Source organism: Podarcis pityusensis (assembly GCF_964106645.2).
Source record: "Podarcis pityusensis genome assembly, chromosome: 13".
Taxonomy (NCBI): domain Eukaryota; kingdom Metazoa; phylum Chordata; class Lepidosauria; order Squamata; family Lacertidae; genus Podarcis; species Podarcis pityusensis.
Window position 1 is genome coordinate 11105812 of NC_138038.1, and position 21358 is coordinate 11127169.

At 41.6% G+C, this 21358-nt stretch overlaps 1 protein-coding gene and 1 long non-coding RNA gene across 2 annotated transcripts in view; one reads left to right on the forward strand and one right to left on the reverse strand.

Moving 5' to 3' along the window:
* Positions 1–21358, forward strand: part of TANC2 (tetratricopeptide repeat, ankyrin repeat and coiled-coil containing 2) — a 192730-nt gene that overhangs the window by 52649 nt on the left and 118723 nt on the right. The window contains exons 4-5 of the mRNA XM_080976441.1: positions 15153–15224; positions 19675–19857. Coding sequence (XP_080832567.1) covers positions 15153–15224; positions 19675–19857 — 255 coding nt within the window. The remainder of the gene's footprint in view (positions 1–15152; positions 15225–19674; positions 19858–21358) is intronic.
* On the reverse strand, positions 10409–20537 carry LOC308460693. Its single transcript, XR_013978729.1, has 3 exons — positions 19871–20537; positions 15632–15692; positions 10409–10561 (listed from the first exon to the last, which is right to left on the reverse strand). It is a non-coding gene; the product is annotated as an uncharacterized lncRNA (long non-coding RNA).

Below are 21358 nucleotides of genomic sequence, written 5' to 3' on the forward strand. Positions count from 1 at the left end.
TGTCCAAGGTAGCTTTAAGGTTATTAGATTGATATGAAGATACAGCAACCGTGCAAACATTTTAATAAAACCTGACACAGAATGATACCTCATTGCAACATATTATTTGTTAGCTTTTAAAGATGGATTTTATGTTTCTTTTTGAGCAACCTACTTTAGCATGACTCAAGCTTTGGTCGCTGGATGCTAGTGATTAAGGAGCACGATAAGAAGGTTAAATTAACTGGCCACACCTGGGCATGGGGGGGGGGCATTTTAAACTGTGATATTGTAAGTTTATAATTAAGTTACTCCCACAGAAAGTGGGAGTGAGAAACGTTTTAAGCAGTGCTGTGTTAACTGAAGGGAAAAGGGATAGTACAGACGGCTGTCCTTTGGTTAAAGCAGTTAGAAAACCTTTGCTTAAAGAATTGCTTCTGTCTGTACCTCAAGATAAAAACCACTCATATACATAGAAATGGTGTGGTGCTATGGATTATGATTGTGTGCAAATTACCCAACATGATGATTGTGTTCATGGAATAAAATGGTTACACAGGAGAAGAAAGGAAATTTAATGGAAATGTAGTTTTATGCAGTTTTGTATGTTAAGAAGTACAGGCCTGAATGTCGCCCATACTGAATACTGGTACTATTTCATTTTCATCCTCTTATTTTGAGGAATGGAAGGCTTTCCCCTTATGTTTCAGTTGCATGTTGCTGCTGACCGGGTAGTCATTGGTGTGTTTCAATTGTAAGCATGTTATTACTTGAAAGCAGCAAATTATTTGCCAGAGTTACATATGTTTGCTCTACCTACTAAGGCTTAACCATGTGATAACTTCTGGACATCTTAATGTCTCTTGAATGTTATATAATGCTGATGGAGTGATTGCAGATGAAATGGAGTAATATGATTGGTTCTGTAATAGGATACAGTAACAGTGGGAAGTGTTATACCTTCACCTTCAGCATGCTGGTGAGAAACAATCATTTCTGTTCATTTTTAAAGTAAAAAATAAAGATGAATTGCAGTGAGAGATGTCTTGAGCTGTTTCCTTTAGAGAGCAGCACGTTTTGTCTGGATCAAGAGGTACTCTGTTCTTTATTGTGTAGTGAATATTCATATATTATGCTATGCTCTTTGAGTTGGTTTCGGTTAGACAAATGATTGCGCTATATATTTTGACATACAGGCACTTTGCAGTTTGCAGGAGGAGGTGTGGGCAATCGCTTAAAAATGGGATGTAAAATTTTACGTTCGTGACAGATTAGCTGAATAAAATCGTGGGCCGTTAGCTTCGAAATTGTTTTAATTTATCTTTAAAAAGGTGTAATTTTGGAGATCATTGACACGCCTTGTAATTGGCATTCCTACAGCAGGCTATTGCAGTCCTAGCAGGTAGAGAATAAGCAGTCTTCCTTCGACTGCTTATTAGGTCAGAATAATGTATGCTGGCCTTGATATATTTATTACTTATTGCAGGCTGATGCAGTGAAACACACTTCTCGCTTTATTAAAAGTATGACCATTTCCTTTTAACCTAAAATATTTAAAAGGCTAATTGTACTCTGAAGCTTCTTGTTGCAAAAGGTACCTGTTTTGAGATAATAGAATTTAAGCCTTGTTTTTGCTTGTGTTTCAGAGGCTGCAGAATGTAGGTGGCTGTGCAGATAAGAGTTGCAGATAAAATGGGATGTTGCAGTGTTAGAAGCAAAATATATTCTGTTATGTAAAATATTTGTTGCTATGTATTGTTTTAGCACTTACATTTCGTGATCATCTGGTATGCTAATAGAGAGGTAGAACAGAGACATCTGCTTGTTAGTCTTTCATGCTCAAAACAAAATGGCTGGTGACTCCCATTGCTGCAAACTGCAGATGAAAAACTGGCTGCAATTAAAATATATTTCCAGTGAAAGGGGAAAGCACAATGATTTTGACTCGATGTTTGGTGCCAGTTGTTGTTTGCAGAGAAGAAGAGTAAAACAGTAGCTTCTTATTAGAGCAAATTTGCAGGCAAATAGCCTGGGCTGTGATTTCTAAACACAGTTTTAAATGCGAGATTACATGCCAGATGAATATTTTTAGTTCCGCTTTTGTATGTGTTTATTATCTTTTTTAGAGCAACTGTTTCCATTTATTTAAAATAAAATATCATTTAATTGCTGCATGTGAGGTGCCTCAAATAAAAGTAAATGAAGTTCAAGTTTCTGAATTCGTAGGCTTAAAAATTTATCTTAGGAGGGGAAAAGGCTTTTCATGTGTGTACTCAAAGCGTCTTTAGGGGAGCAACTGTTATGGGTTTAAATGTAGGAAAGTGATGTTACAGAAGATAATTCTCAATTTTCTGGGATACAAGGAATTGTCCTTCTAGCCCCTTTTTCTAAAGTGACAATTCCAGACATGACTTTTCAATTTCCAGCTGGCTGTTAATTGAATATATAGATCCACTCCCACAGTGGAAGTCACTTGTCTGCTCTGACCCAAGCAAATGCAGTCTCTGTGTGGAAATGATTTGGTCATGCCACACCCAGCAGCCTCTTAAGGCATACATAACTGTGTGGCAGTCTATGCACACACAAACACCATTTATTTCTGTCCACAGCAATATGCGCAGAAGCTTCTGCTGCCCCAGGACTGTCATTCTCAAGATGTAGCGTATTTTGACAGTGGGCTAAAGAGCCCAATAGTGCCCCCAATAGTTATTCTCCTGATGGCTATCGGAAATGTATTGATGATCCAATTTAATTTACATAGCAGCAAAGAGCTTCATCATCACATATGTGACTATAGAATCAAAGAATAGTAGAGTTGGAAGGGATCATGAGAGGCCATAACTCAGTGGTAGAGCACACTACATGCCGAAGGTCACACATTTTATTCCTGGTATCTCCAGTGAAAAGGATTGCAGATAAGAGACTTGGGAAAGACCACAGGCAGCTAGTTTTGACTGAAACCGCTCTGAATAGGTTGGAGGAGGTGGAGCAGCAGCTTGTACCCATTTTTCACCCCAGAACAAATATATTTTGATATAGTGCTTACCACGTTTAGTCATATTTGATTGATTGATTGATTGATTGATTGGTTGATTTTTTTACAGCCTCCCATCAAGAACTATTTCCTGAGCAGCTTAAAATACAACATATAACACTTAAATGCAACAATAACCAGTAACGGACAGAAAAAAACCCTAGCCCCCTCTTAAAAAACAACCTTAAACACAAACAACATAAAACAATTGAAAAGCCTGGGTGAATGAAAATGTCTTCATCTTGGTGCAGAAAAGACTAGGAGGCTGAAAAGCAGGGTAAAAATGTAACAAAAAAATAGCTAGACTGCAGGGTGAAGTATGGTCAGAAGCAGTAGGGTGCAGGAAGTTGAAGCGAACCCCAGAAACCCTTGGAATTAGTGTGTCCCAGGATACTTTGCACCGTTTTAGAGGACTCTGGACACATTTGAACTTTTCACAGGGCAATGGCTTCAGCCACAACTTGGGTGTACTTCCTTCCAGCATATCTTGTGTGTCCCCTGTTCCCGCTTGTTGTTGTTTAGTCGTGTCCAACTCTTCCCATGGACCAGAGCATATCAGGCACTCCTGTCTTCCACTGCCTCCCGCAGCATGGTCAAACTCATGTTCGTAGCTTCGAGAACACTGTCCAACCATCTCGTCCTCTGTCCAGCCACTGGGGAATGGGGGCTGAGATTTGCCACAAGGATTCAACTGCCAGCCGTAGAATAAACAGTACTGGACTGGCTAGACCCAGTAGTCTTAACAATTATAAAACAATTGATGTTCAGAATAATAAAAAAGACAGAACATTGGGGGGGGGGGATTACATGCTTATTTATTTGCAGATCTAAATTTAGCAAGGTGGATAATGTGCAGGATTAGTACCTCTTGGTTCCATTTCTTGTTTTTTTCTTATGGGCCTTCCACATTTTAGGGGAGAGTCTATAGCTCAGTTGCAGAGCACATGCTTTTGCACGCAGAGGGCCCCAGTTCCCTGTCATTTCCAGTTAAAAGGTTTCAGATAGCAGAGCTAAGAAACATCTCTTCCTCTGACTCTGAGAGAGAGCCCTGCCAGTCAGAGTAGACAATCCCTGGCTGGCTGGAATATTGCTCTGACATTATCAGGCAGCTTCAAATTATACTGCTAGTGATACTGAATTAGCTATTCCAGGTGGCTGACTTTCTAAAGAGGAAGAGGTCCTCTGTTCGCAGCTCATCTCTTTCATGAGATGCTTTGAACTGTTCTGTAAATACACTGTTATATTTACTGCTGTTATTACTGTGTAGTTAATACAATTAACTCTGCGATGGCTATAGGTGACTTTTTCTCATCAAGCTCCTGTCATATTAGTTTGTTTACATAATCTGCTTTTCTAGACAAGGGAATGGGAATCCAATGAGCAAGGAGCTTATATGAAATCACTGGAATTGTTTACCTTTAAGCATGGTTGATCTTTTACTTTCAAACAGCTGACTCCCCTGCCATATCTCAAAAACAATATTTAACTCCCCAGCGTCTCAAAAGCAGTGTGCCTTGCAGCTTCAGAGCTGCTGTTTTGGGCAAAGCATGTCTAAGGCTGCAATCCTATGCACACTAAACGGTGACTAAGCTGAAATGAATACAAAAAAACCCCACCTTCTGAGTTAACGTGCATATGATTGTGCTGTAAAACACACTTTTGACTATTTGGCAAGTGAAAAAAGATTTTGAGAAGTTCATTTGCAAAACCATTAAGATAAACAGAAGCAGGGAAGCAACCAGGGAAGCAGCTGGGCCATGAGATAGCAGGTGGGAAGATAAACATTGCAGAGAATCCAAATAAAATATTTCTGTTCATTGAAGCTAACAGGAGTTTTCCCTTCTTGCAAACAGCAGGTGGGTCAGCCAGGTCTGGGACTGCAACAGGGTTCAGAAGGCTAAACCTCCTCTACCCTGATGTCGGGGTCCCAATCAGGACTGGAGATCTGCATGGGCTATTTGTGAAAGCAAAACCCTGCACTTAGAGGCAAACCACATAGTTAATGTAACATGTAGTTTGCCCCTTAGATGCCAGAGATAAACTATTGTTTTACTTGTTCTGCTTATTATGGATAACTTGCAGCTTGTTCAGCTTGAGGATGGTATTTTGAGCTTCCCTGGGTGGACCTGTGCTCAGAAAGGCAGTATATAAATAATTTTACATTGAAGGATGGCGGCTAACTACGTGTACCCTTTACCTCGTTCTTTCTGGTTAATTAAAGCTGCCAGAACTAGCTCCCATACATAGGGTGGAATTCAGTGTTGCACCATTACAAATGTCTTGCCTGTGCAAACATTTTAGCTTGACAGACAGAACAATCTCACCCTCCTCACACTCTCTGTTCTGGGTTTTCTCCTGATACCCTCCTTGAACCATGGGGGAAGGGCAGAAGGGGAGAGGGGGAAAGCCCCACTGCGCAAGTGAAAGTCCTTGTTCATGGCTCAGCTGAGGAGACTCCTTAGGCGAATCTCACTCTTAGACATTGGAGGTAGCCAATCTTCTGCTCATCTGGTGCCTCTGCATCTCATCTCCGGGTGTTTCTAGATGAAACTGATTATTTTAGACCTTTTATGATCTGAGTTCTAACTTTGTTTGAGGATAGAAAATGACTTCCAGAGAATCCCAGCAGCAGCACCCCAGCACAACCCTAGTGACTTGCACTGAGAGATGGACTGAGAACATGCCAACATGTTGATTCTTGTACACCTCTCAGCAGCTTTTGATACCATCAACCACAGTATCTTTCTAGGTCACCTTGTCAGGGTGGGAATTGCTTTTACATTGTTTTATGTACACATTGCACATACTGGACACACCTCTCACCACTGAAATTGGGCTTGAAAGAACATTTTGTCAAGCCTAATGCCTGGGGGCAGCAGGAAGAATGAGTGTGCATATGCAATGGTTGTCATGTTTCTTTGCATGTGTGTATGGTGCCTACAACAATTTCTCTGGTTTGCAAATGTGCTCATGGGTCCCAAAAGATTGGTGACCCATTTATGGAAGGATGTTCCCAGAAGGTTGTGCTGGGAAACTATTGTCCTTTTATGTGGTTGTCTCTGTTTTGTACCTCATACTGATTCACATCGACATGAAATTTTGGCCAATGTCATCCAGAGGTTAGTCTGAATAGTTATGAGCATATTTTCCTCATCATTGTAGGGAAGCACTGAAAATTTTGAACTAGTGTTTGGAAGCAGTTCTGGTGTGGATGAGGGCAAACAAACAAACTTATTTCAGAAAAGCAGAGATATAGTGTTGATGGTAGACTTCACTGGTCTGGTTGGAAGTATCTGGTTTGTTTTCTGGCTCAAATTAAAGTACTAGAAATGACATTGAAAGCTCTAAAAAGCCTGGGATCATATGGACCATATTCATCCATTTGAATCTTAAGATAGGCATCAGAGGTCCTGCCATTTTTCCTTACCGATAGCTGGAAAACGAGGACAGGGCTTTTTTGGTAGTGACACTATAGCTGAGCACTTTCCAGGAAAGTCCGAAAGCCTTTCTCTTTTTTCCATTTTTAGATGGCAATTATGAATGCGTTTCTTCATTTTTTTGCTGCTTTTTAATGCTGCTGCATGCTTTTAACTTACATGATTTTTATATTGCATTGCTTTTCTATTAATGATACCGCTTCAAAAAATAAATATGAAAAACATTTTGTAAATAATTGAAATAAATTGTATTCCAACTTTGTTTTCTAAGTGGCAATGAGAGGTCAGGAAAGGTCAATATATGGGTTTTAAGTAATAGTTGGGGTTTTTTACAGATGCTTTAAGTATGATTATAGAATAGAGAGATTATTTTCTTATTGTTATCAGGCTTCTAACCTATCCCAAAATAATGTTCAGGCAAACATGTTGGCAAAAGATTCCTGCATTGCAGGGAGTTGGATTTTCCTTCCAACTCTATAATTCTATTATTCTGTGTTGCAGAAAATGCTGAAGAGAGCATTTGTGCTAATGTCATGCAAACCAGGCACCCATGAACCTTATAGCCTTACAGTTTGTAATATTCATTTTTATTTTTAAAAAAATCTGCCCCACCCTTCTAATGCATACGTATTCCTTAGTGTGACTTACACAGATTATTCTGTTTTGGACAGGGTTGCAGTCCCCGTGAAGTGTTTGGTTGGTAGTCTGAGGGTTCTCCTTGATCTTTTTTTGTCTCTTGATCACTGGAGGTATAATTAGCCTCCATGCAGACTTCTGCATTTTCACTTGCCACATTCATGATGCCCAATGTGCTGCTGCTACTCTCTGGTGAGCATGGTAGGCAACCAACCTCCCACTCATGTTTGAGTTTGCAGAGGCAGGTGGGGATCATACTAGCAGCTCCCTGGTTTGTGGCAGTTTCTGCTTCCCTCTCTAGCTGCAAGGTTAGGAGGAAGGCTGGGGGTTGCTCGGGTGATTGTAGAAGAGACTCCTGCTGCATCTTCTCTCCAGACAGCCAAGTCAATGAGGGACTATGGTACTTCCTTAGCTGTTTGGAGGAGAGACATCCAACTGTTCTGGAGGGAAGCATCCAGCCAGCATGCCTTATTGCTCTAAGTGGCCAGCCTGCCCTGCAGGACTCAAACCAGCAAGCTGCTTGGGAAGACTGGACACAGGCTTCATGGTCAGGCAAAGTGTGTAGTTCCTGCTCCTAGGGGCCTTTACATGTGAGCTATGCAGAGGGGAAAGGCACAGCATGGGGAGAAAAGAGAGTGGAAAGTTATTTCAAAAGGGGTTGTTGAGAGTAGGGCAGCAAAGGAGAAAGGCTAGGGGAAGCAGCAGAGCTGAGCAGCTGGAGAGAGATGTCATGAAGAAGAGAAAAAAATGATGGAGGGAAAGTGGATGGGCGAGAGAGCAGAAAGAAGAGTGGTCTCTCCTAGACTGAAAAGACCTGCAACAGACACTGCTATTCAATTAGCAACAGCTGATGGACTTTGTTTATTTATTTATTCCTCAAATCTACTGTTGCCAGGTAACCAGGAGTGATTTGTGTTGAGTCACTGTGGAGTGTGTTAATTGTTCATTAATTGTTAACAGTTTTTATTCTTATGAGATAAAGAAATACTGTTATAATTCATTAGACACTTAGAGTGATTGCCAATCTGCCCCTCCTTATCTTCATTACAGAACCCTGAGGCATTAGAGGAGGAACCTGGTGACCACAATTTTTGACTTGGGCAAAAATTGTAGGCCTTTGCCTCCGTTGAACAGAGTTCCTCTTACCAGCTTAGGCTTGCAGTTGGAATAGCAGCCTATCTAGACAGCAGGAGCATGTCCTTAGTTTTTCATGATCCAGTAACCACCAGATTCGGAGTACTATAATGCATTATAAATGGGACTTCCATTGCTGATGGTAGCTTACTGGGACTGGGTGTTATGTATGTTCATATTATATTGGTGCTCCATCCACTGCACAGACTTCTGGTCTATTTCCATACTCAATCCAAAGTGCCAGTTTGAGCTTTTAAGCCCTTCACAATTTGAGATCAGGGTACTTTAAGAATCTCTTCTCTTCATATGCACCTGTCCAGACTGTTAGGATCTTCATCTGCCTTCTGTTTCCAGCTGTCCTCACTAATTAAAGTGTAGTGGGTGGCTTCTGGTGAACATGCCTTTTCTGTACTGGGGCCCTGACGATAGAACGGTCTTTCTAGCGAAGCTCACCTGGTGCCCAGGAATCTTCACTTGGTTGCAAGTGGCTGATAGTCAAAATGCAAAATGCGCCTGGTGTCTGGGGAATTTCGAACACTGTTTCGGGCTATGATTCTACACTGTGGAAAGAGCATGCAAGTTTTAGATGAAAAAGTGTCGGGGGGGAACAACTATAAAACCCATAAAGCACAGCTGAGGAATACCAAAGCCTCATAATAAATGATTAGCTCAGTTTTGGTAAACCATGGTATGGAATTCTTAAGCACAAATAAGTAACAAATACCTTTCAACATACAGTGGTACCTCGCAAGACGAATGCCTCGGAAGACGAAAAACTCGCAAGACGAAAGAGTTTTTCGTTTTTTGAGTTGCTTCGCAAGACGAATTTCCCTATGGGCTTGCTTCGCAAGACGAAAAACGAAAAAAAACGAAAACGTCTTGCAAGTTTGTTTCCTTTTTCTTAAAACCGTTAATACCCAGGGTGACTTCGAGGAGTAACTCATAGCACACGGTGTGGTAGCCTTTTTTGAGGTTTTTGAAGACTTTGGTGATTTTGAAGACTTTGGGAAACCATGCTTCGCAAGACGAAAAATTTGCAAGACGAAAAAACTCGCAGAACGAATTAATTTCGTCTTGCGAGGCACCACTGTATAAAGATTTATTTCTCCCAGCACTGAGCAATTGAAACCACTTAGAACTAAAATGGGACAACATACCAGCTCCTGAAGAGACCATCAATGGCCAGAGATAACTACAGTGGTTCCTCAGGTTAAGAACTTAATTCGTTCTGGAGGTCCGTTCTTAACCTGAAACTGTTCTTAACCTGAGGTACCACTTTAGCTGATGGGGCCTCCCGCTGCTGCCACGCCGCTGCCACAAGATTTCTGTTCTCATCCTGAAGCGAAGTTCTTAACCTGAGGTACTATTTCTGGGTTAGCAGAGTCTGTAATCTGAAGCGCCTGTAACCTGAAGCTTCTGTAACCCGAGGTACCACTGTATTGGACACACTTTTCCTCACTTGACCTGGGAATGCTTAAGAAAGACCTGTGTGCTCTGAGGGAATGTGGAAGCTAGGAAGCCCAGGCCAGGGAGCTTGTGCCACCAGTTCTTGAACAGACCATTAGTTGGCCTAAGAGGACTCTGTTGCTCTATATTTTATAAAATTTATTTGTCTTAGTATTTTAAGACCAAACTGCGGGAGGCAGTGGAAGACAGGAGTGCCTGGCAGGCTCTGGTCCATGGGGTCATGAAGTGTCGGACACGCCTAAATTGTATTTAAATTGCAGATAATGAGTCTATCATAGAAAACACATCAAAGATTCCTTGGCACTTAAATACAAGCAAACCTCTTGTGACATGAGCTTTCATTTGCAAGCGCCTACTTCAGGGACATGGGTGACAATGTGGTCTAAACAACAGAGCCTAGGGCTTGCTGATCAGAAAGTCGGCGGTTCGAATCCCTGCGACGGGGTGAGCTTCCGTTGTTCCGTCCCTGCTCCTGCCAACCTAGCAGTTCGAAAGCATGTTAAAATGCAAGTAGATAAATAGGTACCGCTCCGGCGGGAAGGTAAACAGCGTTTCCGTGCGCTGCTCTGGTTCGCCAGAAGCGGCTTCGTCATGCTGGCCACATGACCTGGAAGCTGTATGCCGGCTCCCTCGGCCAATAAAGCAAGATGAGCACCGCAACCCCAGAGTCGTCCGTGACTGGACCTAACGGTCGGGGTCCCTTTACCTTTACCTATGCAGTTTTTTATGGTTCCGACACTGAGATTAATCTTTAGTTGTCATCAGCTGCAGAAGTATATGGGTGGGGAAGTTAAGTTGCTTCCTTAAAACTGAGATAATGGATTGGTTGTGTTTTCCCGGGAACAGGATTTTGGAAGACGGAGCTGCATCATGCCTGTTAAGAGAGTATGTAAATAGTATCGAACTCAGTAAAACTACTACTCATTTCCTCTCTATTCTGTATGTGAATAACTCATAATCTATTTGTTAAAGTAGTGATACCTATAAAGCTGCTTCTGGCTAAATTTTGTTCTTCTTTCCTTAAGAGCCAAATGAGAAATGGTATTACACCATCTTCACTTAGGTGTGGGAGACAGGGGTGCCATCTCACCCTCAGGATTGTGGGTGCCCGCTGCTGCAAGGTGTACATGTGACGTCACATGCGTATGCATGCACATAATAAATTAAAACAGTTCTTTAAAAAGATAGTTAAAGAGACTCTTCTTAAAAACCTAAAAACTCCGTTAACAGAACCAAGTCTGCAAAAAAGTTATATGATCTAAGAAAGTTTTTAAAAGAATTCTTCCAAAAGAATTTAAAAATTATAATGTAGCACCTTAGAGACCAGCTGAGTGGTTTTAGGCATAAATTTCATGTGCCTGACCCCCACATTTATATTATTGTGGGTGCCAAAGCACCCACGGCACCCTGCAGTTAACTCCTATGGTGGGAGAGATAAGAAAGGCCGGGAGCTCTAGAAGGAATTGTGAGACTGAAGTCCCTAATGTAAGGTGTGAGTTGGAAGGGCACCAGATCCATAGCCTGGAGACTGTGTATTGATGTTTTCGTGGGAAGCTCCACTCCGTCATTTCTCTAGCAGATAGGAGAGCGCCACCCTTCCACCAGCAAGGTGAGCAGAGCCAGAGATTCTTTGCAAACAGATTTCCTTCCAACAACAGGAACAGGCTGAGTTGTCCCAGTTCCTAGAGTTACCCTTTGTTTAATGCAGTTCCCTGTTGCAGCGTATTTCTCCTCCATGCTGAAGGAACCTTGCCACAACTATATGCTTGTATTTTACAGATTACTGCTTTGACAAAAAATAAACTAAAATATATGCAGTAGAAAAGCATCCTGAAAGATATAAACACAAATTCTGTAGCAGTTATATAAAAAAAAAATATGAGTGAACTGCATTGTTCTTTATATTACTATCATGCCCAACTTTCAAGAAACATGAGCATAGGAGGAAGGGAAGCTTAATAATAATAATAATAATAATAATAATTATTATTATTATTATTATTATTATTATTATTTATACCCCGCCCATTTGCCTGGGTTTCCCCATCCACTCTGGGCAGCTTCCAACAAAATATTAAAAATACATTAAAACATCAGTCATTAAAAACTTTCCTAAACAGGGCTGCTTTCAGATGTCTTCTAAATGTCAGATAGTTGTATATTTCTTTGACATCAGATGGGCGGGCGTTCCACAGGGCAGTTGCCACTACTGAGAAGGCTCTCTGCCTTCAGAGGGATTGACTATACTGTAGATACTATCAGATCAGAGGAAGCCAAAGGAACTCAGTAATTCAGCATATGTGACTGTAGCAAAGCAGTTGGTTGATAGCTTTTATGATAGCTTAGCTGACAAACAGCAAGGCAGTTGGACACCAGCTCCATGACACACCAGATACGCTTCATATTAGATAAATTTTCAGACTCCTTGGATTTTTCATTTCCCGTGGAGGCATTTGCTTCCAAGAGCATAATTGTTAAGGGCTATGGAGAATTTCTGTCATTTGGAGTTTGGATGTGGCATTCTCAAATCCACTGTTTGTACATGCTGTTTGACCTTAGTTTTCCCTTGAGTAATACTTGTCACAAATGAATCATTGACTCATACAACCTGTGCAGAATTTAATTTGATCAGTCTTGTACGTAAGAACTCCTTGCAAGTAAGTGCATGGAATTAATTTTGTGCAGGCAAGTGAGCAGGCTGGCATAGGAAGGAGAGATTTCTCAGTCCCTTCTCTGCTAGCCCACCAGGTAGAAAGCTTTTTTTAATTTTTGCTAGTCTTCTAAGAGCTCTTAAAAAAACAGGCTAGTAACTTTTCCGGCTTGATATATAAGACTCAATTAGACATGCCACTGTACTATTCTCCATTCTATTATGTGCTGTACCAATAATACCTACAGCAAGGAAGCAAGGGAGCAAGGAAGACTTTGACCAGCCAGAGGGAGGAGCTGGACAGTGATGGCGCTGGAGGCAGAGGGGAAGGGCACAATCCTGTCACAGAGAGCTAGGCGCCACCTTCATTGGGGCATCAGATACACCTACCCAGATGAGTATGGATGGGTGTGCCTTGCAGATCCATAGGGAAAGAGAATCTCGTGAACTCGCTCATCTTTAAAAACTTGGCAAGAGGTGTGTGCCAACTATTGGGACATCTTTGTAGCTTTTGTTCAGTTATGACTTCTGGACCTTGTGATGGCTGCTGAGGTTGTACTGCTATGAGCCTGAATGAAGATCTCTTCCTTATTCTCAAGTAATAGCTGCTCTCATGGCTTTGGACGGGAGCACGGCAGTGGAGAACCTCAGGCCTGGAGACCACATATGGTCCTCCAGACCTCTCTATGTGTCCCTTGGGACTCTCATGCGTTGACACCCACTCCGGGGCTCTTTTTGAGCGCTTCATGCTTGCCTCAATGGAGAATAGAGTGGATTGTGAGTGTGTGAACAAACTAGGCTAATACACAAAGGTAAAAATTTACATTTACTCCTCCCTATTTTGTCTCTGGTCCCGCCTACCAGTTAGCATTTATCCCCTGATTGGCTGCCTGGAAGGGACTGTGGTGTTGAGCTGAAAAAGATTCTTTACCCCAGCTGTAGCAAAATCCTAAAAATCCTATAGAGACATCAGCAAAACAAATAAGGACTGCCAACCTATGAAATAGTTTTTTTTGTGTTACTCATATCATATGCCTTTTAAATAATAGATTTTTGATTAATTGATGGTGAAATAAATTTATGGGAGTCTTTCTGAAGTACGTGTAAGTGATTTTGCAATTTAATACGCAAACTGCCTTCTCCTAAATCTGTTCAGAGATCCCACCTTATCCAATGAAACTCACCTAAGTGTGCCTAGAATTGCAGCCAAAACTACCATTTGGTATTAATTGTCTTTAATTCCCTATTTTTGTAATATATCCAGGTTAAAGCGGTGTTTGAAACTCCCATTGTTCTTGGCGCATTTTGCGACTGGGAGTTTCATTAGCGTGAGCAGTTGCTGAGCCTAGGATTTCAGGTTGAAACTGCCTTGTGGAAGGAAAGGAGGAGCTTTTTCTGCCTCCCCACATCCAGCTATTCTCTGAAGCCTATAGAAGAGACCCTCGTAATAATATTAGGGGGGTGGGCAGGGGAACCATTGGCCATGTGGAAAATGAACATAATATTTTAGCTGCAGTTCATTCATTTTCAGCTTTGTATTCTTGTTATAAAAGAAGCGTGCCTAGACATTCCGTTGTTGTGCCCATAACCTAGGTTGAAGGTGTCATATCTCAGTTTCTAACACTGCATCAAAGTAGCATTGACAAATAAAGAAGCATGAGCTAAAACTGCTTCCCAGCAATGAGTCTATCGAACAAACTGATTTAAGTTTTGTATCTTTTTTTCTTCATTGATCTCCAATTGATGTTTGGCTTGACAGTAACATGATTTTCAGAATTTTAAGTGTTTACTCCTGTAGACACCTTCTAGACTTGGAATGGTGGCATCAAAGATATTTGGGGAAGGTTTCCAAAGAGAATCTGAGGCCTAACTTTCTCTGTGGAAGTTATTTAGCATTGGAAGTCTCACTCTTAAGTGTGTGTGTATTTGTGACTCTTGCTTGGGTAGGCCTAGATTTTTAAGGCTATGTGGTAGTGAATATCACATTTGGCATGGAACGCTTCAAGTGTGTAGCCTGTCCTGCTGCTTCTATCTAGTATTGTCTGCCTCCTTCGCTCTTTCATTTGTAAAAATGAAAATTTATAGTTCATAAAATATATAGTTCAGAAAATTTATAGTTCAAAAAATAAAATTTATAGTTCATATAGTTAATACAATATTCAGCTAGCTGTTAATGGCTTTACTTCAATGCACATTCTAGTTTGAATATGCCACGCATTCTGGTATATATGTATTGACATGTTTATCTATTGTAACTAATCTGGTAATTTGATCAATGAGAATGACGTGTGGTTAATTGCATAAGATTTCCATGTCCCCATTTATCCACAAAGGTTTATTTGCATGTTAGTTTCTGCTGCTTTTTTTTCTGAACAGCCCCACAATATAAGAAACACTTGTGTATTATGATTGCTTGGATAATAAATTCAGTGTCAAGGAATATTTCATAGAATAAGCAGCTGGTTTTCAACTACCGGTTTTATTTTGAATATTATCAACTACCGGTACTGCTTTCAATCAGTTTATCTAAATGGTTTAGAGCTCTCTTGTAAAATTAAATGATGGGCATTGTGATTTTGTCCAGATATTTGTGGAGGCATTGAGAGACTCTTAAAGTAGATTGGGGGGGCCTTTGGTTCAAGGACTAATGACATGAACCAAAGAGATTTTGCTCTTGGGTTGCTTGCTTCCTCTTGCAACCAAAAGAAAACCAGCCGGCCTCCTAGCCTGATAGTGATGCTGCTGGAAGAGAAGCTGCGTCTGCCAGATCTATCTGCCTTGCTGATTTACTTGTGCTGTTTTGGTTCTCCTGCAGATGGAGGAAGCGAGGAACCATCAGACCGAAGGCAGGCAAGCATAGACTACTGTCAGAGCCATTCTGGGCAAGGTAAGTAAACCATGGATTTCCAGATATTGCATATGCCTTGCATAGCCCATTTGTGATATGATATTTTAATGTATTTCAGTCTGTAGTGATGCACAGTCTTTTTAGAAATGCCAAACATTTAAGGATGAAGATAGACTCCTTGAATAGTTTTATATATGTACTTCCGTTAAATGTGATTTAGACAAAATAATCTTCTGTTTCCTTGAATTAGTAGCCCCCACTTCTCCTTTTGTAGTGGGCTTTGTTGAGTATACTTTATTGGGAATAGGGAATAAAAATATGCATATCTGTTGGATAATGGGATATGATAATGCAGCAGCAGCTTTCTTCAGAGAAAATACCACATCAGAATGCAGTTCAGTTGGGCTGCTTCAAGAAATCAGTGGAAACATATTCTGAGCACTAACCTGCTTGCTCCACTAAATCAGATCTGTGCCAGCTGTTTGCATACTTCCTCTTTTGCTCCACCTGCAAAAAAATTCCACATTTATTTATTTTGAAGCATTTAAAACCCACTTGATAGTTTTAAGTTCTCCAAGCAGTAGACACTTTAATATTTCTAGGAAGTAATTAAATCAAAATATGGAAGATGAACCTTCGTCTCATATCTTGAACAGAAATCTAATTAAATACCTGATAGAAAGTTATCTAATTTTCTGTCAGTAACTTATTAGCTACACAGATTGTGGAATGTCTGTATTACAAGTAAGTTAGCAGACTGTGACATTGGAGATTACTTCATTTTTATTGTAGGTCTTCATTGTTCCAATCCAGAATATGGCCACTTGGTCATTCTTGTGGCCCTGCTTTGGGAAGAAGGGCAGGATATAAATTTAATAAATACATTATAACAGTATTAGCGCTAATACCTCTCTAAGGCAAGATGAGCCAATGGGTTGTACCCAGCAGTGTCAATTTGGTTTGTGCAGAAAATCTCATTGCACAAGGTGACCCTGTAGTGGAACAAGTTCAATGTTAACTCTCTTTAGTTTAGCAGTACAGTGGTACCTCGGGTTACATACGCTTCAGGTTACATACGCTTCAGATTACAGACTCTGCTAACCCAGAAATATTACCTCAGGTTAAGAACTTTGCTTCAGGATAAGAACAGAAATCGTGCAGCGGCGGCGCAGCGGCAGCAGGAGGCCCCATTAGCTAAAGTGGTGCTTCAGGTTAAGAACAGTTTCAGGTTAAGAACAGACCTCCAGAACGAATTAAGTTCTTAACCCAAGGTACCACTGTACGTTGGATAGATAGAGCCCATGCCTGTCTGTTTTTTGTTTTGTTTTTTACAATTGTAATAAGTTCTCTAATCTAAACAGTTCTCTAAAACATATACAGTACAGGAGGCAATCTCCTCATCATTGTTTGCATGGCTAAATAAACAGAGTGTGGCTTTCCTTGGAGGAGAAGTAAAGAACGGAGAATGAGAGAAGTGGATGAGCAATTGAATCTGCAACACTTAATAGGAAGGACTTGGGAATATATTTTATTTATTTATATAGGGATTTATATCCTGCCTTTCTAATGCACGCAACTTACTCAGGGTGGCTTTCTGTAGTTGAAACCATAACCTCATAATAAAATAACAATATACAAAACCAGGCAATGTGAGATAAGATAGGGACATAATAAATAAAAATAAACATAATTGAATAAAACATTATCTATACTGTAAGGCAAAACCTGCTGGGATAAAAATGAAGAGTCTTCCAGCTGTTGGAAGATGGCAAGAGAAGGGACCAGTTCAGCCTCATGGCGCAAAGAGTTCTGCAGTTTGGGCGTAGCTACTAAGGAGGTGCTTTCTCTAGTTCCTGTCAGTTGTGCTTCCGCCATGAGTGAAACAAAGAAGAAGACTGTCTGTCTGTCTGTTTGTTTAATTTGTATACCACTGTATACCTGCAGGTCTCATGGCAGTTCACAGGATAAAATCAGAATATAAAACCACAAAATACAAAATAAAAATAAAAACAGAAACAACCGAATACCTCCCTCCAAACACATTTTAGGGAAGTTTTTAATGTTGGTGTTTATTGTATTTTTAATATTCTGTTGGAAGCTGCCCAGAGTGGCTGGGGAAACCCAGCCAAATGGGCATGGTATAAATTATTAATATTAATATTAATTATTAAAAGGACATAGGGTGTCAGTCAACTAAAGGCCTGGTTATAGAGGAGCGTTTTTGCCTGGCGCCTAAAAGTGTATAATGAAGGTGCCAGGCAAACCTCCCTGGGGAGGGCATTCCACAGACAGGGAGCCACCGCAGAAAAGGCCCATTCTTGTGTTGCCACCTTCCAGAACTCTCGAGGAGGGGGCACACGAAGAAGGGTCTTGGAAGATGATCTCAGGGTCCAGGTAGGTTCATATGGAAAGATCTGTGGAAGTGGACAGGATGAAATGGGAGGAATGGCCTCTAATATATCTTTCATTCAAGCTGTTTAGGTCTCTAAAGTAATCACCAACAGTTTGCATTGCGCCAAGAAACAGATTGGCATTCAGTGCAGTTGCTGCAGGAGAGGCATGGCTGTCCACTTACATTCTTGTTGATGCATTCTGGACCAAGTGATGTGTCTGAAGACTCTTCAAAGATAGGCTCATCTAGAGCGCATTGTGATAATCCAGTCTGTATATGATTAATGCACGTGTTGGCATGGCCAGGTATGATCTCTGCAGGAATGGGTGCAGTTAGCGGCTCAGCCTAAGCCAGGTATAAGCACTCCTGACTGCAGCTGCCGCCTGAACACACAGATGCTGAGTTAAATCCAGGAGCATCCCCAAACAGAACCTGGTTCTTAAGAGAAATATTAGCCCATACAAAGAACATTTAACCCCAGTTTCAGATTTTTGTTCCTCCTGACCCAGAGCACTGCCGCCTTGTCTGGATTACGTTTCAGTTTATTAGCAATTTTGCCGATTAAGCTTTTTACTGGTTTCACAAGTTAACCTTATTCCCTGTCCCAGTGGGTTGCTATTTGAAACTTGACTGGGGGATCCAGTTGGTGCATTGACCAGAATTTGGCATGGTATGCCCTGGCCTTAATTGGATGAATTCAGATGCTCAGTATTTCTTACTAATTTGTATCTGTGCCCAGAAGGCATTCATTTGAGGGATTGGGCACTGTTTCAGTTCTTCTGATCAAGGCAATCCAGAGAAATGAGCTACTGTGTGATGTGCTAGTCGGTGCTAAACCCACGTTGGCAATGCAGTTTATAAAACTGTCTCCCCAGGCTGAGAACAGGGATGTCCTGAAGGAAAACTGGCTTCTTTTTATCATAGAGTCCACCTGAGAGCGCAAGGCTTTCACTATGGAAATTTAAAGATTTTCCAGTTTTTGATAGTTTTAGGACATTCCCTCCCCCCTCCATCAAGGACCACCTTTCCTCAGAGGTAATATTTTGGGAGCCACATTAGGGTGAGTAGAGCCAGAGAGAAAACTAGAATCATAGGACTGTAGAGTTGGAAGAAACCCCAAAGGACATCTACTCCAGCCCCCTGCAATGCAGGAATCTCAGCTAAAGCATCCATGACAGGTGGCCATCCAACCTCTGCTTAAGAACTTCCAAGGAAGGAGAGTTCAAAACCTCCCGAGGGAGACCGTTCCACTGTCGACCAGCTCTTACTGTCAGAAAGTTCTTCCTGATATTTAGTTGTAACTTTCTTGTAACTTGAATCCATTGGTTCGAGTCCTACCCTCCAGAGCAGGAGAAAACAAGCTTGCTCCATCTTCCATGTCACAGGCATTGAGATACGATTTATGTGGAGATTGTTCAGTTTGGTTGTGTACTTTTGGATGTTTTATTTATTATGATTATTTTTGTTAAGTTTATAATTATGTAGTTTCCCCCCATGTTGTAAACCAGTATAGTGGTACCTCGGGTCAAGTACTTAATTTGTTCCGGAGGTCTGTACTTAACCTGAAACTGTTCTTAACCTGAAGCACCACTTTAGCTAATGGGGCTTCCCGCTGCTGCCGCGCCGCCGGAGCACGATTTCTGTTCTCATCCTGAAGCAAAGTTCTTAATCTGAAGCACTATTTCTGGGTTAGCGGAGTCTGTAACCTGAAGCATATGTAACCTGAAGCATATGTAACCCGAGGTACCACTGTACAGTGGTACCTCTGGTTACGAACTTAATTCGTTCTGGAGGTCCGTTCTTAAGCTGAAACCATTCTTATCCTGAGGCGCGCTTTTGCTAATGGGGCCTCCCGTTGTGCACGCACTTCTGGCACACAAATTTCCATTCACATCCTAGGGCAAAGTTCACAACCAGGAGCAACTGCTTCCGGGTTAGTGGAGCTCGTAACCTCAAGCGTTCGTAACCAGAAGCATTCGCAACCAGAGGTACCACTGTAACGGAAAGGTGGCATGCAAATTTAAGGCTTCATGTATGTCTTTTAAACAAGGAGGCAATACTTGGTTAATGATCTTTTATTTGTTATATTTCTCTCAGGTGGCAGCTCCACAGAGAACGACTGTGCTTTTGAACCAGAGTATGCTATCCCAACACTCCCAGTGCCTGAAGGTATGCAGCACATTCGGATTATGGAAGGCATGTCCCGCTCTCTCCCATCCTCCCCATTACTAACACATCAGTCTATCAGTGTTCGGCTCCAGCCCATGAAGAAATTAACTGGTAAGGAACTTACATGAGTTGAGTGAGTTTGAAATGTTGAATAAAGGTTGTTTCCACGATCCCACCGAAAACTTCCACGCAGTTTCTTTCCACAAAGCTCCATTGATTGTCTGAAATGGTACAAGTTGAGCAAGTTTGGGCTGTATGCAATATTCATGTTAAAAGTCTTCTACAAATAAAACAAATCATATTAAGTACCTTGCAATATTTATAAAAAGTGGGATAGAAATCAACCTTTTCTCTGTTCACAGAAGTCTCATGTTCTAGTGTGATCAAAAAAGAGAACAGGGATGCCATTGAGCTCCCATTGAGTTTTCTGGGATAAGTAAATGGACTATAATCTGAAAGATACTTGAGGGTTCAGAAGTTGCTTCTCTCCCCAGGCCCTGGGACTTCCTGGTTCAGATATAGGGCATAGCCCCTTACAAGCCAGCTTTGTCCCTGGTTACAAGTCCTTTTCTTTCTCTCATATAAGCAAGCAGTTGTCATTCCTTTCTGTGATGGAACATAGGGAACTGCAGTTGCAGACAACATGGCTGTGGGGCGCAAAACTGTATTCCCTGGCCCTTTGAAATGGGTATGGCACTTCTCTGCACTCCTGGCTTGTATGAACAAAACAAAATAAGAGCCAAGTTTCTGAGGTGGAAATTTCCCACCCTTTATATAATTTCAGTAAAAGGTAAAGGGACCCCTGACCATTAGGTCCAGTCGTGGCCGACTCTGGGGTTGCGGCGCTCATCTCGCTTTATTGGCCGAGGGAGCCGGCATACAGCTTCCGGGTCATGTGGCCAGCATGACTAAGCCACTTCTGGCAAACCAGAGCAGCGCATGGAAACGCCATTTACCTTCCCGCTGGAGCGGTACCTATTTATCTACTTGCACTTTGACGTGTTTTTGAGCTGCTAGATGGGCAGGAGCTGGGACCGAGCAACGAGAGCTCACCCCGTTGCAGGGATTCGAACCGCTGACCTTCTGATTGGCAAGCCCTAGGCTCTGTGGTTTAACCCACAGCGCCACCTGTCTCCCAGATATACTCTTCGCTCAAAAATATAACTCTTTATCTTCTGCTCAGGGCCTGGACCTGAGGTTATATTTGTAGGGAATAGAGGCAAAGGCCAGGTTTGGGAAAGCAGACATGGTCTCATATTTTGCTTCGTCTAAAGCAGAGGTGTGGAACATGTGGCCCTCAAGATTTTACTGGACCCTTAGCTCTTTTCAGCCCCAATGAGCATAGCCAGTGGTCAGGCATGATGAGAGCTGTAGTCCAACAGCATCCAGGGGGCCGTAGCTCCCCACTTCTGATCTAAGATAATTGCGTCAGTGATGCTGGACAGGACGTAAGGGCTAAAACTCTCAATTCCTTCCTCAACTCTACTAGTCATACCTGACAGGGCTTGAATTAGTTGTTAATCAGGGCTGTCATGCAATAAAAGAAAACTTAATTGATTCATTGTTTGAGCTTTAGTTGATTAATCAATTTGCATAAATATGTATATTAATA